Source organism: Trachypithecus francoisi, unplaced genomic scaffold, assembly GCF_009764315.1.
Source record: "Trachypithecus francoisi isolate TF-2019V2 unplaced genomic scaffold, Tfra_2.0 Lachesis_group12, whole genome shotgun sequence".
NCBI lineage: Eukaryota > Metazoa > Chordata > Mammalia > Primates > Cercopithecidae > Trachypithecus > Trachypithecus francoisi.
Window position 1 is genome coordinate 25086100 of NW_022681457.1, and position 13084 is coordinate 25099183.

Genomic DNA, 13084 nt, shown 5'->3' on the forward strand with positions numbered 1-13084 from the left:
CTTTGTGGGTCTATTTCTGGACTTTCTATTCTATTCTATTTATCTATTTCTCTATATGCCTAAACTACACTGATTTCATTACCAACACTTTATGCTATGTCTAGTTAGTTTACATACTCCAACTTCATTCTTTTTTTTCAAAATTGTTTTGGCTACTGCAAGTCACTTGCCTTTCCATACAAATTTTGAAATCAGTTTTCAATTTCTATAAAATGTTTGCCTGAAGAACTAAAAATAGAACTACCATTCAACGCCAGGCACAGTGGCTCACGCCTGTAATCCCAGCACTTTGGGTGGCCGAGGTGGGCAGATCACGAGGTCAGGAGTTCAAGACCAGCCTGATCAATATGGTGAAACCCCGTTTCTACTAAAAAGACAAAAATTAGCCAGGCATGGTGGCGCATGCTTGTAGTCCCAGCTACTCAGAAGGCTGAGACAGGAGAATCACTTGAACCCGGGAGGCGGAGTTTGCAGTGAAACAAGATTGCACCACGGCACTCCAGCCTGGGTGACAGAGCAAAACTCCGTCTCAAAAAAAAAAAAAAAAAAAAAAAAAAAAAGACTACCCAGCAACCCCACTACTGGTATCTATCAAAGGAAAAGAAATCATTGTATCAAAAAGACAAATGTACTTGTACATTTATTGCAGCACTATTCACAAGAGCAAAGTCATGGAATCATCCTGTGTCCATCAATGGATGACTGAATAAAGAAATGTGGTATATATACACCACAGAACACTATGAATCCATAAAAAAGAATGATATCGTGTTGTTCTGTAGCAACATGAATAGAGCTGGAAAGCACTATCTTGAGTGGAATAACTCAGAAACAGAAAATTAGGCCAGGCATGGTGGCTCATACCTGTAATCCCAACACTTTAGGAGGCCGAGTTGAGCAGATTACTTGAGTCCAGAAGTGAGCCTGGGAGGCGGAGGTTGCGGTGACCTGAGATTGCACTACTGCACTCCAGCCTGGGTGACGGAGCAAGACCATGTCTCAGAAAAAAAAAAAAAAAGAGGAGGGGGAAGCGAAGGGGAAGGAAGGGGAGGGGAGGGGAGGGGAGGAGAAGGGAGGAGAAGGGAGTGGAGGGGACAGGGAGAAGGAAAGAAGAAAACAAGAGAAAAGAGGAAATGAAAGGAAAGGAAAGAAAAAGAGGAGAGGAGAGGGAAGGGGAGGGGAGGGGAGGGGAGAGGAGAGGAGAGGAAATAAAGTGGGTGCAGCAGTGCTCACACCTGTGATCTCAGCATTTTGGGAGGCCAAGGCATGAGGACTGTTGGATATCAATATGGGCAACACAGTGAGACTTTGTCTCTACAAAAAGATAAAAAATTAGGCCAGTGTGGTGGTGTGCATCTGTAGTCCCAACTACTTGGGAGGCTGAAGCAGGAGGATCACTTGAGCCCAGGAGGTCAAGGTTGCAGTGAGCCATGCTCATGCCACTGCAGTCCAGCTTGGGTGACAGAGTAAGACCTTGTTTCACAAAAAAAAAAAAAAAAAAAAGCAAATACCACATGTTCTCATTTATTAGTGGGAGCTAAACAATAGGTACACATGAACATACAGAGGGAAATAATAGACAAGGAGACCTCAAAAGGAGGAAGTGTGGGAGGAAGGTGAGGGTTGAAAAATTATCTTTCGGGTACAATGTTACAATGTTCACTATTTGGGTGATGGGCACCTACGAGTCCAAACCTCACCATTATGCAATATATTCTTGTAACAAACCTGCACATATACACCCTGAGTCTATCAAAAATAAAAACAAATAAATTAGGTATAAATGATCATCCCCCCAAAAAGAAAGTACAAAGAAGGAAAATTAGATTACATGAAAAATGAAATATAAAACAGAAAAGATAAAGATAATACCAAATACTACTATACAAGTTTTTATCCACTTAACTTTTTTTTTTAAAAGATGCATTTTAAAAAGTAGAAATAAAAAAAGAGCAAAACTTAAAAAGAAATGTTTGTTAGGATTATGACAGGGATTGCATTAAATCTAAACATTGGTAAGAACTAACATTTTAATAATACCACATTTATCATTTAATAATACTCTCATTTATCTTCATCTTTAATTCCTCTAAGGAACATTTTGTAATTTTCACTGTAGAGGTCTTGCATGTCTTATGCTAAATTACTACATGTATTTTTACGTAATTGTAAATGAAAAATCTTACCTAACTTCAATTTCCAGGTGTTTATTGCTGAAATATAGAAATATATTGCTCTTGGCCTGGCGCGGTGGCTCAAGCCTGTAATCCCAGCACTTTGGGAGGCCGAGACGGGTGGATCACGAGGTCAGGAGATGGAGACCATCCTGGCTAACATGGTGAAACCCCATCTCTACTAAAAAATACAAAAAACTAGCCGGGCGAGGTGGCGGGCGCCTGTAGTCCCAGCTACTCGGGAGGCTGCGTCATGAGAATGGCGTAAACCCGGCAGGCGGAGCTTCGCTTACAGTGAGCTGAGATCCAGCCACTGCACCCCAGGCTGGGTGACAGAGCGAGACTCCGTCTCAAAAAAAAAAAAAAAAAGAAATATATTGATCTTTGTATACTGATTTTGTGTCCTACATCCTTGCTAAATTGTTCTGAAAATCGTCTTGTAGACTTTTTAGGATTTTCTTCATACATGATGTCATTGTTGAATCATTAATTTTACTTTTTCCTTTTTTTTTTATTGTTTTTGTTTGTTTTGAGACAGGGTCATCCAGGCTGGAGTGCAAGTGACACAATCACAGCTCACTGCAGCCTTGACTTCCTCAGCTCAAGTGATCCTCCTGCCTCAGCTTCCCAAGCTGAGGCACGTAACATCATACCTTGTTAATTTTCATATTTTTTTTGTAGAGACAGCGTTTTGTCATATTGCCCAGGCTAGTCTTGAACTACTGGGCTCAAGCAATCTGCCTGTTTCAGCCTCCCAAAGTGATGGGATTACAGGCATGAGCCACTGGGTCTGGCCCCACTTTTTCCTTTTTAACATTGTGGGTGTTTTTCTGTGTGTGCTTTGTTGAATAGAGGTGGTGAGAGGACACATTCTTGCCTTTTTCCTAATCTTAGAAAATAGTTTTCAGTACTGAATATATTACCTATAGGTTTTTCAAGGAAATGAGAAGTTCCCTCCTGTTCCTAGTTTGCTGAGGGTTTTATTTTCTCGTGAATGGGTATGTTCTTTGTACAATTAACCAATGAAATCGTCTGGGTCTTTGTGGGAAGATTCTTAGTAACAAATTCCATTCCCTTAATTATGCAGATTTTCTATATCATCTTATGCCATCATGCTAAGTTGTATTTTTCAAGGAATTTGTCAATTTTGTATAAGTTGTCAAGTTCACTGGAATAAAGGCTTTAATGATATTACCTCTTTTAATATCTATAGTATCTTTAGTGATATTCTGCTCTTTCATTTTGGATGCTGCTAGTTTGTGTTCTCTTTCTTCTAAGTACAATTTATCCTTTCATTCTGCATATTGATCATTTGCTTTCTCTCCTGTTAGACTGTTATATCTACCTTTCCCTTTAAAAAAAAAACTTTCATGTTTGTTGCTTATAGACAGTGAAGAGTTACGACTTGCTTTAAAAAAAAAAAAATCTAGCCTTATTCTCTACCTTTTTCATTGATGTCTTTACTGCACTTAAACTTGATGTAATTATCTGGTTGGGTCTACCATTTAGATAGTTGTTTTCTATTTGTCCCATCTGTTTTTGTTCCTTTGTTCTATTTTACCTGCCTTCTTTTGAATTAACAGTATTTTTAAATATATCATTTCAATTCCTCTATCTGTTTTTTAGGTATGCCTCTTTGTATTTTCAGAGGTTACTCTGGGGATTACAATGTGCCTTTTTAACATATCACAGTCTATCTAGAGTTATAATAATACAGTACTACTTCATGTAAAAGAGAAGAATCTTGCAACATTATAGTCAACTCCCTCTGTGCTTTGTGCCACTAGTATCATACACATTGTCTACATATAACCCCACAATAGTGTTTAATTTTTGCTTTAAACATTCTCGCCTTTTTAAGAAGTTGAAAGTAAAAAATATATAGATGCTCCTTGACTTACAACAGGATTATGTTACAACAAACCCATTGTAAATTGAAACTATTAGTTGAAAATGCATTTCACACATTTAACCTACTGAACATCATAGCTTAAACGTACTGAGAACTCTTAAATTAACTTATAGTTGGGTAAATCATCTAATCTAAAATCTCTTTTAAAATAAAGTGTTGAATATCTCATGTAATTTACCGAATACTGCACTGAAAGTAAAGAATGGTCGTATGGGTACTTGAAGTAGTTTCTACTGAATGCATATTGCTTTCACACTATTATGAAGTAAAAAAATTCTAAGTTAAACCAACAGGTGAGAGCCACCATGCTCAGCCAAAAAGGCTCTATTATACCTTCCTCTATTAGACTTGACTGACTTTTACAAGCAGGAAAGAATTGCATTTAAATTTCATATTTTTCTTATATAAAGTACCATGATTTCACCAATCTTCTTTTAAAATGCAGGACACTTTATTTATAAAAGAAATTATATAACTTTGAATATCTACTATAATTCAAAGGATGTTTATTTAATGGTTAACTTTCACTTGGCCTGACACATCATTCTACCCACCTATATCTTTATAATCAGTCCACAAAATAAAAATCATTGTACCTGGCAGTAGCATCAACATGATTACAGCATACAGGCACAATAAAGATCCAGAATATGTTTATATTCATTTTCTCTTATCTTGGAAAATACAGCGCATTTTAAAGTTCTCTCAGAAAATTCTCAGACTACAAATACATCAGCAGAATGGCCCCCACTGTTACCGTTACGAATAGTTTTCTACAACACTAATGCTATTCCAACTTTATAGCTTTAGTTCAGTCATAGCTTGGAACAGAATAAAGTTAACTCTGGTAGAGAATATCCTTGGCTGAATTAGCATGATGATGTACACTAATTAGATAAAAGACTAAGCAAATGGTACTTTTTAAAGGAAGCTTTATAAAGCAAAAGGTAGAAGAAAAAAAGTCTAGAATGGGATTTGATTACTTATAGCAAAAGCTACTAAAAAGGCATGTATCTGTCTACATAGAGTGAAATCTTTCCAAAGTAGCAACTTTATCATTCAATTAATAAATACTTATTGAGCAACTATTTTATCAATGAGGACACTGAGTAACAATCTAAGGAGCACACAGCTGGTTAACAGACTCAAGATTCAAATCCTGTTTGTCTTACTCCAAAGTCCATGATTTTTCCACTTCAAATCTAAAAAAAGGGAAGGTTTCAACCTAGATAGAGAAATGACTATGTCGCTAATTTTATAATGTACACAGAAAGAGGAGCAAGATTGGAAGGGAAGATGATTAGCCTAACGAAACCAACAGCAGCATTTATGTAATTCATCTGTTTCCTCCAAAGGATCAAAGAGAAGGCATAGAAAGCTACACTTAGTGTGGACTTAAGATAGGTAATCTCTAAATCCTTTTAAAAAACATTTTAAGTAGTACATACTAAATGAATAAATGTAATACTAATGAATAATGGATACTAATGAATAAATGTAAGCTGTGCAAGTTATAAAACACAAGAAAATAAGCACTCATAAACTCACCACATAATTTAAGAACTAGATCATTACCAATATGATTGGGTATACATGCAGCTATCTGCTTCCCTCAAAAGTCATCTACTAAAATGTATTTATCATTTCTCTGCCTTTTAACAATAATCTTATCACATACGTATATAACTATAAATAGCTTATTTTGGCTTGTTCTTAATTTTTATAAGGATAACAAATGTAGTCTCCTACAAATTGGTTCTTTAACTCGTTGTGTTAAGATTCATCCATCCACTCTATTGTCACTGAACATTTGCTGTTTCTTATTTATTTTAGATTCATTTGGACCATGTATATTTTCACAACTACACATTGTAGTATTGAATTTTTTCTGCTCAAGGTTCTAAGAAATTAGAAGAGATAGATCACACCCTCCCATAAGTTATATTACACATTTAGTCTTTCAAATACATACCAAATAGTCACCATTTCAACATCACTTAAAAATGAATCCACCTTCATATGTAACTTGCCAAGATAGCTATTTGCACCACTCATTAATGACCTCATCAGTAACCACATTAAAAACAAACAAACAAACAAAAACTTAGTTTACTAACAATGATGGAGATTCTCTACTAACATGCCATTATGTTTTATGCATTACTTAACTGCTGATTTGGTCTTAAATCACTTTGCTAAAACTTAGAAAATTAGCAAAGTAATTGCTAGTCTCACATATAATATATATTAGCTATATATGTGAGATGTTAACCTCAGCTTTAAGGTTGTATATTTATTATCAGAATATATTTATCTAAAAGCCTAATATAACATCTCCTGTGCATGTTAGGAGGACAGTTGTCAAAAAGGTCTACTTTTAGGCCTGACGCAGTGGCTAACTCCTATAATCCCAACACATTGGGAGGCTCAGGTGGAAGGATCACTTAAGCCCAGGACTTCAAGACCAGGCTGGGCAACACGGAGACACTGTCTTTACAAAATAAAAAAAAGTAGGCATGGTGGTACGTGGGAGCCCGGGAGGTAGAGGCTGCAGTGAGCTGTGATCACAGCACTACACTCTAGTCTGGCCAAGACAGCTAGACTCTGTCTCAAAAAAAGAAAAAAAAAAGTTCCACTTTTCATAGTTTTTTGGTTCCCCACTCCTATACACAGACACACAGTTCAGGAGGTATTACTACTTGTTCGGCAAATACACGTTTGTTTTCATTGCATTCTTAGGGACTGTGTGTGTGTGCGTTTGTGTGTGACATTATCTTTGCAGCTTTGTTTATCTGAGAACTGGATGATTTTTATAATGCAAGAGTAGGGAGACAAGTCTCTTTGCTTAATTCTGGGGAAAGGAAAACTTCCTCAATAATCCATAACCTTTATATTAGGTGATGGGTTTCTTTATCTGTAAAGATAATAGCAGCCCTTATCCCCTAAAGTCTTTTAGGATTAAATGAAAAAACGCAGATAAATTAACACAGTACCCACATTGTAATTCATGATTGAATAAATATAAGTTATTTCTGTACAGCTTTCCCCTTTCATGTCAATTTCTATTTGATGCAAATATTTCCCCAGGTGCGTTACTTTGCATTTTACTTAATACTGAAATAAACTAAGGAATAGGTTACACTAAAGGGGGTACCTAAATCAGCCTGAGGATAAGGACAGCCAGAGAAAAATTACAGGTGTTTGATATCCACCCCACTCCCACTTTTAGTGACTTTTTTTTTTTAAGTTTCTATAGGGTAGCAACTATTTTATGCATCTCAATATAGGATGGATAAAGGATAGGAAAAACAGATGAATATTACCTAGCACAATGCCTATTCCCATTATGGTCATTCTCAATAATCAGATTATTGGTCATGGATGGGAATTTAGAGATCATGCAGTACAAACTTATTTGTATAAGTAAGAAAACCGAAGCTCAAGGTCGATAAGTGACTTGCCCAACAGTGAAAGAGTCTTAACTGGAATCCAGGTATCCAGACCGAGTCCATGAGTTCTGCCACGGGTTTATATGAACGCGCCACATTAATGAAGGCAAGGGACTGACAAACTACGAAGGCGTGTTTTTATCTACTCTGTTCCATCCTGTGTGTTAATCTTATTTATGTTATTTCAAGTTAGACATCACCTTAAATACAGCCCACAGCTTACAAAATCTGTCAAAAGCATCGTAGAAACAGAAAGCAAAGGAGGACTGTCGTATGAGTACCGCTGGAGGAGACGTAGAGTTGAGGGTACCAAGCGAGGAGAACTGTCTGTCGACAGAGGAGACAAGTTTATACTCCGAAAAAATAGGACAACGAGAAAGGCTGTTGGGCCACACAACATCTACTCTTCTTGCAGAGGGCCCCCCAAAACAGCAATACCTGGGGAGGAGATACCTACGGCATTCTGAGATTCGGGGAAGCACCACCGCCGCGGAACAAAACGAACCCAGCATCTTCTGAAAACAGAAACTCCGCCAAAGGAAACGCCAAGGCATGAAAAGCGCGCGCTGGACGTTGCGTCACGCCCACCGCGGCCGGGCGGAAACACCCTCCCCGCGACGAAGGATCCGGGTGTGAGCGAGCAAAGGAGCGGGAGGGGAGTTTAGGCCCAAGACAGCACCCAGTTTCTGCTGGGTATAACAGAGCACTCTCTCTCACTACTCTGGCCATACCGCGGCTCCTCTATCTGGCCCCGCGATAGAGGAGCAACACAGCTGTCTATCAGCGCTTCCTAGATTTCTAGCCGGATCCTTTGGGGAAGGGCTCTGCATCTTATTTCCGGCGGCGGTGAGGTGCAGTTGCCATGGTGATTAGAGAAAGGCCGAGATCTGTCCGGCTGCGGTGAGGGGAACGCGGAATCGCCGAAGAGAATTGACTGCGCTTCCTTGTTTGTGAGCTAGAATTAGGTAGCAAACAGCTCGCTGTCTCTATCTCTTCGCTCCTTCTGTCCCTCTCTGCGCGGCTGCTTCTCCTTCCCCTGCTTTGTCTGCTTCTCTGTCATAAACAATTGGTCCATGTGTATACCTACAATGTACATGTAAATGCGGTTTTATTTCCAGAGGAGTACAAAAATAGGGAGATGGTGCCCGAGATTACCTGTGAAAGTATTTCACTGTGTAGGGACGGTGACTGGATGGCTTTCTGTTTTCGCTTGGCCCGGTAGAAGCCTTAGGCGCTTGTTAACAGTTTATTTTTCTTGCTGTTGGGTGGCTGGTTATTTATGGAGCCGTTTGCTGCAATGTACTCTCTAGGCCCCTGTCTCAGTCTCGGGCTGGAGTTTTAAATAAAGGAGGTTTCCAAGCCTGCTGGGGGTGCAATTATATGTTTATTTAAGCTTCAGTTTGGTTTCTCGTCACAGAAAGGAGAAGAATAAAATTCTGGCACATTTCTGCCTTGCGATTTCCACGTGAGGGAGTTGCCTTGTTTGGAAAGAATATTTGAGGACGATCCTAAAAAATACTACACTTTAAAATTGCTTATTGCAAAGTGAAATTCATTCTCCCTTCCTTCTTGAAACAGTTTTCTTTCACACTTGTGAGGAGATGCATGTACGCATATGTGTTTAAAACTCTAATGCTTAATTATAGTAATACCAATTTGCAGTAACAGACTGTGACACCACATCCCTGTGGGGTCCTTCTAAACCTAGTGTAATATGAAAGTGTCAGGCAGGCGGCCTGTGTATTATAAATAGGGTACTTCATCCATGGTAAGCAATTACTATCTTTCTTTCCCAAGTGTAAAAGATCTATATAATTCAAAAAGGTGCAAATGATTTAGGTCTCCTGAGTAGGAATCCAATGAGTCCTGAAGGGGACCCTACCTGTATCATCTTATTATTGAACTTGAAATATTCAATTTAGTAGGCTGGAGTGTATTTTTAGAAGTCAAAGCTGGGTAGAGTAATGTTGGAAGCTGTTAGACCAATCTGATAACCCATAGTAATCATTGTTCAGTAAATCTATATCCACATTAACAAAGAATAAACTGTTAGTGAAATTTACGGCTTTTTGCCACTTACTGCTAGCTGGGTGACATCACTACCCCTCAATTTCCTCATCTGTAAAGCGGACAAAAAAATACCTGACCACTGTAATAGGGATAAGACAAGATGTATGACAGTTCTTTAAGCTCTTATGTACAGAGGTGCTATATCAACCTCAAATATATAGTTATTAATAAAGGAACACAGTAAAACTATGGTAATGTTATAAATGACACCTTTGAAATATAGCTATTTGAAATGTGGGGCTGCATTATTGAGATGTTAATGAAATGATCTTGTTGATCCTGCTGTGGAAGATGGGTGTCAACTACCACTCATATCCAAATTCTCATTATTCTGGAGTTTCTCATTATTCTGGAGTTTCTCATTATTCTGGAGTTTCTCATTATCTGCAGTTGATTTAGCACTTATTACGTGCCAAGCAGTATTGTATATGCTTCACATGTATTAACTGATTTGGTCCTCTTGAAAACCTGATGAAGAGTCTCATCTGACTTTCTTATTTTGAGAGAATAGATGTGTGCTTTTCCTTTGTTCAGTGATTCTTCTTTTGTATATATCTTTTTTCTTTTGGCTATTACTACATACTTGAATAATTGTATATATACATATGTATATATCTAAAATTAGAAATCAACTGCAAGGGCTTATTCTTGTTTAATGTATAATACGTCCATATACAACTATAATATTCATCTTTTTCTTCCACATATAAAACTTTTAATATCTTGACTTTTTCATAAAAGTTATAAATTTTCATCTTTTTCTTCTACGTATGAAATCTTGATTCTTCTCCCTGTATGTGAAAGACATGATGACCTTTGCGTTTTAGTGACTCACATTGACAAACAAGTTTTTAAATTACTTTTCAATAGAATGGCGATCAGTCCACGAAGCGATGCAACTTTCTCCAGTCAGAAATCAACACCTTCAGAGAGTCCTCGAACAAAGAAATTTCCACTAACTGAAGAGGAAATATTTTATATGAGTTGTAGAGCTGCCTACTTAACTGTCTTCAAAAGCAGCTTGGAAAACATTATTTCTAAAGATCAGCTTTACTTGGGTAAATTTTTTAAAATTTTAAATCTTTCGCCTTTTTGTTGAAAGTTGATAAATAGGTCAGAAAGACTGAAATTAGAATTAACTTGTTGAATCATCCCAATTTCTTAGTGAAGCTTGAGCAATGGAACTATAGTAAGCTATTATGTCATATTATATAGTTACATATTCTAGGAACTACAAAATAAAACTTTCAATGTTTATACAAACTAGATGGGTAATTGAAAGCTTCTGTCAATTACTACTTGCTTAAGATATTTTTAATTCTCATTTTGGTGCTTTAAGATTTATCATAATAAAATTAAAACACTTTTGGCCTCTAAGTCACTAGTCTGGATTTGACCCATACTGAGGAAAGTGTAAAGGATATGTAAAAATGGGTGGAATGTCTGAAAAAAGTGAAGTATTGAGAGATAAGTGAACTTTTAAAAGAGAATTGAGTTTGGGTTTTTTTATTTCTTATTTTTATTTTTTGTTTTGTCTTTTATTGCTTCTGTCCTTCACATTTAAAAATTCCTCTCATTACAAAGGTCCCCAAAACCACCAAATTTGGTCCTTGCCAGGAGTATCAAATGATTTGGAGGTCTTTAGTCATGAGAGAGTAGTAAACAACAGTACTAGATAACTACTCATGTCAGTTTCATCAAGGCTAATAACTTTATGGGTAGAGAAACTAAGTTATTTTGCCAATTTTAGAATGAATTTTCTTAAACCAAAACCCTGACATATTTTTGCAGCAGTGTCTTGAGTTTGTATCCAATAAGATCTATTTGAGGATATGTATTTTGAGGAATACAAGAATTGACAAGATTAAAATTTATTTGATGTCTAAATAAAATATATTATTTGTAAAGTAGTTTAAATGCAAATGCACATGACTGACTTTTAAAGTCATGTTTAATTTTGATTTACATTATTTTAAAATTACTAACATGCTCTATTTTGAATTTTAAGTATTTGTGTTTAATTCATATACATTAAATGTTTAGGCAGACATCCAATACATTTTTTTTTTTTGGAAATAGAATCTTGCTTTGTCTCCCAGGCTGCAGTGCAGTGGTGCAATCTCAACTCACTGCAGCCTCTGCCTTCTGGGTTCCAGTGATTCTCCTGCCTCAGCCTCCTGGGTAGCTGGAATTACAGGTGCATGCCACCATGCCTGGCTACTTTTTGTATTTTTAGTAGAGACGGGGTTTCACCATGTTGGCCAGGCTGGTCTCCAGCTCCTGACCTCAGGTGATCCGCCCACCTCGGCCTCCCAAAGTGCTGGGATTACAGGCGTGAGCCACCACGCCTGGCCAGTAAATTAAAATGACTTCTAATTTGCCATTTTTTCTGAAATATCTGAGATTTTGTTGTTGTTGTTGTTGTTACTGTTTTGAAAATATACTAAGAGAAGGAATCTGCAAAGTTTAAAAGTTTAACATGCCTTCCACTACTATGGCATTTAGTTTGTGAATCAATGTGTATGTATTACTAAGGCGTTATCAATCTTATAAAATTATCTGGGAGGATAACAATGCAGTGTTTGTCTCTTCAGTGTTATATACACTTTTGGTTTTAGGGTGGAATACTCTGTTAACGTTGTAATAATTGATTTTAGATGAACTATTTTTTAAAAAGGAGTAACATGAACCAGAGCTGCTTCTTATTGCTATGTCTTTCATCTATATCCTTCTGACACTTATACATATAACATGTGCATTTCCATTTTAAGGCCGGATAGAGCAGTAGCATTACTATAGCTTTAAGTTCCTTTTTTGTCAATTTATAAATAATAAAGGCATTATAGACTCATGTCAGAACTTTAAAAGTAAACCCTGGCAAAAGATCCATATCATGGTGTCAAAATTTAAACATCTACAGCTACCTAATATTTTTACTATCATCAAACTTAATTAGATCCAACTAATTCTAAACCTAGAGATTAAAGTTAGTAGGAAATAGATTGTATCAGTTTCTTAGATATGGGTATGTCTGCTTACTGAGTACATGTTTTGGCACAATTAATTTTATTCTGAGAAAGTTGTTCTTTTCTAATTACCAGTACATTTTTTAAAACAGTATTTTCTTTGTTACTAAAGATAGCAGCAAGCATATGCTAAGCTACCACTTGTGAGAAAAAGTTACACACCTTTTTTCTCAAAACTGAACAGAAAATATAATTTTCTTTCATGTGGACTTCAAATGCTGGCAAGGATGTGGAGAAAAGGGAACCCTCATACACTGTTGGTAGGAATGTAAATTAATACAACCACTGTGGAGAACAGTTTGGAGGCTTCTCAAAAAACTAAAAATACAGCTACCATAGGATCTAGCAATTCTACTACTTGGTATATACCCAAAAGGAAATCAGTATATTGAAGAGATATCTGCACTCCCATGTTTACTACAGCACTATTCACAATAGCCCAAATTTGGAAGC

The 13084-nt window shown here is 36.9% G+C and overlaps 2 protein-coding genes across 13 annotated transcripts in view; one reads left to right on the plus strand and one right to left on the minus strand.

The window, feature by feature from the left end:
* Positions 1–8368, minus strand: part of ITGB3BP (integrin subunit beta 3 binding protein) — an 80641-nt gene extending 72273 nt beyond the window's left edge. For 4 of the 8 annotated variants that reach the window (XM_033225139.1, XM_033225141.1, XM_033225142.1 and 1 more), the window contains exon 1: positions 7993–8323. In XM_033225139.1, the coding sequence (XP_033081030.1) occupies positions 7993–8264 (272 nt within the window). In that variant the 5' untranslated portion in view covers positions 8265–8323. Of the gene's footprint in view, positions 1–7992 lie in introns of all 8 variants that reach the window. The other 4 variants (XM_033225144.1, XM_033225145.1, XM_033225146.1 and 1 more) reach the window with 1 other exon arrangement.
* EFCAB7 (EF-hand calcium binding domain 7) overlaps positions 8173–13084 on the plus strand; it is a 47985-nt gene continuing 43073 nt past the window's right edge. The window contains exons 1-2 of one of the 5 annotated variants that reach the window (XM_033225129.1): positions 8173–8500; positions 10473–10663. In XM_033225129.1, the coding sequence (XP_033081020.1) occupies positions 10477–10663 (187 nt within the window). In that variant the 5' untranslated portion in view covers positions 8173–8500; positions 10473–10476. Of the gene's footprint in view, positions 8501–10472; positions 10664–13084 lie in introns of those variants that run through there. The other 4 variants (XM_033225131.1, XM_033225132.1, XM_033225128.1 and 1 more) reach the window with 4 other exon arrangements.